The 2,435-nt window shown below is 69.0% G+C and overlaps 1 protein-coding gene across 1 annotated transcript; it reads right to left on the bottom strand.

Moving 5' to 3' along the window:
* Positions 1 to 1,866, bottom strand: TMEM121B (transmembrane protein 121B). The gene has a single exon (XM_011367797.2). The coding sequence runs from the start codon at positions 1,809 to 1,811 to the stop codon at positions 51 to 53; it is 1,761 nt and encodes a 586-aa protein (XP_011366099.1). The 5' UTR covers positions 1,812 to 1,866; the 3' UTR covers positions 1 to 50.
* Between the last annotated feature and the right edge of the window lie 569 nt (positions 1,867 to 2,435).

Raw genomic sequence — 2,435 nt, 5'->3', positions numbered from 1 at the left:
GAGAGCTGGGGTCTCTCAACCGGAAAGCAAGCCCCCCTCCTTTATGTCCCTCAATTTTGGGAGGCCACAGCCAGAGTGTTGACATAGCCATGCGCCCCTCCTTCGTTCTCCGAGATGCAGTGACCCAGCTGAGAACCTCCCTGAGGTGGTGGCAGAGGAGGCGGTGGCGGTGGGGCGGAGGGTGGAGCGCCATAGGCTCCTCTGGCCCGACTGGGGGAGGCCCGACTCCCCGGGTCCCAACAGCCTTCTAGGGCTTCCAGACCACGACAACCGAGGAAGAAAAGGTTCTTGAGCATGAAGATAGAGAGGGGCTGCTGGTAGCTCACCACCAGCAGGCAGCGCAGCGCCAGCAAGGGCACGTCCACCAGGCAGCCGCCCAGCAGGCGCAGGAGGCGGCTGCAGCTTCCGGGCCCCGACGCCTGGCCCCAGGGCGAAACTGCGGCTGCAGCGTTGAGCTCGTAGAGCCAAAGCACTGGCGAGGCGAGGGTGAGAAAATAAACAGCGATGAGCAAGTAGCGCAGGTGTGCGGGTAGCGGCACTCGTCCTTCCAGCATCAGCTCCACCAGGGTGAAGCTGTCGAGCAGGTCCAGACACGTGCCCAGGAAGCAGCCAGCGGCGCGGTGCTGCTGGGGCTGCAGAAGCAGGGGTCCCGTAGAGCCCGGAGGGGCTCCCGCCTCGCTGATGGCCCGCACAAGGCTGTAGAGTAGAGGAACCGACAGCGCCATGGTGAGGCGGAAGCCGGTGGTGCCGAAGGGCGCGCGTAGCTCGATGAGGTCTAGGATGGACGTGCCCAGGATGAGCACCACCTTGGGCGTGAAGGCGATGGAGTAGATGAGCCAGGCCAGGTAGGCGAAGGCGAACTCGCCCGCCGCCGCGGTCGCCCCTGGGCCGCCCCCCGGGCCTCCGGCGACCCCGCGGCCGCCGCGCGCCTTGGCCCCGGCCGCAGCCCCGGCGGAGGCGGCGGCCAGGTGCAGAGGCGGCGCAGCGTGGTGGTGGTGCTGGTGGTGGTTGTGCACGCCGCTCGCCGCGCCGCCCCGACGGCCCCGGCTGTTCTTGGCGAAGAAGATGGCCCAGCCCACCACCACTACCAGGTCGGTGGCGATCCAGGAGCACCAGTACAGGTCGGTGACAGCGATGAGGTACAGGTCCAGCAACCCGCCCTGAGCCAGCAGCAGCACCACGGACAGCGCCTGGTAACCCCAATGGCACCCGGGACTGGGGGCGCAGCCGCGGCGCCGACCCCTGCGTCCCGGCCGGGCTGGGCGGCAGCAGCAGCAGCAGCAACACGAACAGCAGGAGGCGCTGCTGCCGGTCCCGGTGCCGCCCGCACCCCCAGCCGAACGGCCCCCGGGGCCACCGACGCCCCCAGCCGCCGTGCCTCCGCCGAAGCCCGCGGCTGTCATGCTGCAGGAGGAGGTGGGCGTGGAGGTGGAGGAGGGAGTGGAGGCCGAAGAGGAGAAGGCGGCGGGTGAGGGGTCGGCGGCTGGGGCGCCCCCCTGAGCCAGGGGCCCCGGGATTCCGGCGGTGGCGGCGGGCACCAGCGGCTTGCTGATGCTGACGCTCTCGTCGTCGTCCTCCCTCTCCGCGCTGGTGTTGCTGCTGGGGGAGCCGCCGCCCCCGCCGCGTCTGCCGCCGCTTCCCCCCCGGCTGGTGCTGGCGCTGGTGCTGGTGCTGCTATCGCCTGAGCCTCTCCGGCCGTGGGGGGAACCCCCCCGGAGGTAGAGGGGCTGCGGCCGGGCGGCGGCGGGGGGCGGCGGGAAAGAGCCGGACGAGGACGAGACCGAGCGGGGTTGCCCGAGAGCTGGGCGCATTGTCCTCCGGGGGGCTGGCAGCTGTTTCCTCCCCGCCAACCCTGGGCTGGCGAGGCTGCCGAAGGGAGCCGGGCCAGCCGCCGCCTCCTCCCCAGCGGCGGGACTCGTACCCGGGTTGGGCAGCAGCGATATCCGGACTGGAGCCGCGGGACTGGGCGAGCCGAGCCCCGGGTGGCTGGGAGCTCGGGTTGGCGAGTAGCTGAACCCGCGGTGGTGACGGCGGGCGCTACGGGGCGGGGGCGAGCCCAGGCAGAGAGGAAAGGGAGGCTGGCTGCGGGGAAACCAGGACTGGATTCCAAGGAGAGAGGAGGAGGAGAGACCAGAGAGGAGAAAGCATGGTTCCCTGGATCAGTAGGAGGAAAAGGGTGGTGAGGGGAGCAAGAATCATTAGGGTGGGGAGCCTTGTAGGCCAGGAGGATGAGAGGAGAGGAGGGTAGGTGTCACAATGAGGAGTGACAAGGGAGTGAGGAGATCAGCACTTGGAGAACCTAAAGGAAGCACAGAATTCCTAGAGAAGTCCATCTGAGGTCCCACCAGCAGAAGCCGTAGAGCATTAGTGGTGAGTGACTTCTTGGCCTTGCTCTCAGCATAGCCACGCCTCCAAGCACCAGGCTCAGGAGAGAG

The sequence above is a fragment of the Pteropus vampyrus genome, unplaced genomic scaffold (genome assembly GCF_000151845.1).
Source record: "Pteropus vampyrus isolate Shadow unplaced genomic scaffold, Pvam_2.0 Scaffold137, whole genome shotgun sequence".
Classification (NCBI taxonomy): Eukaryota; Metazoa; Chordata; class Mammalia; order Chiroptera; family Pteropodidae; genus Pteropus; species Pteropus vampyrus.
The sequence above is the reverse complement of the archived record's forward strand: the minus strand, read 5'-3'. Positions and strand labels throughout refer to the sequence as shown.

Excerpts from the sequence above, each read along its gene's own strand:
- TMEM121B (XM_011367797.2), bottom strand. The coding sequence starts at position 1,811 with ATGCGCCCAGCTCTCGGGCAACCCCGCTCGGTCTCGTCCTCGTCCGGC.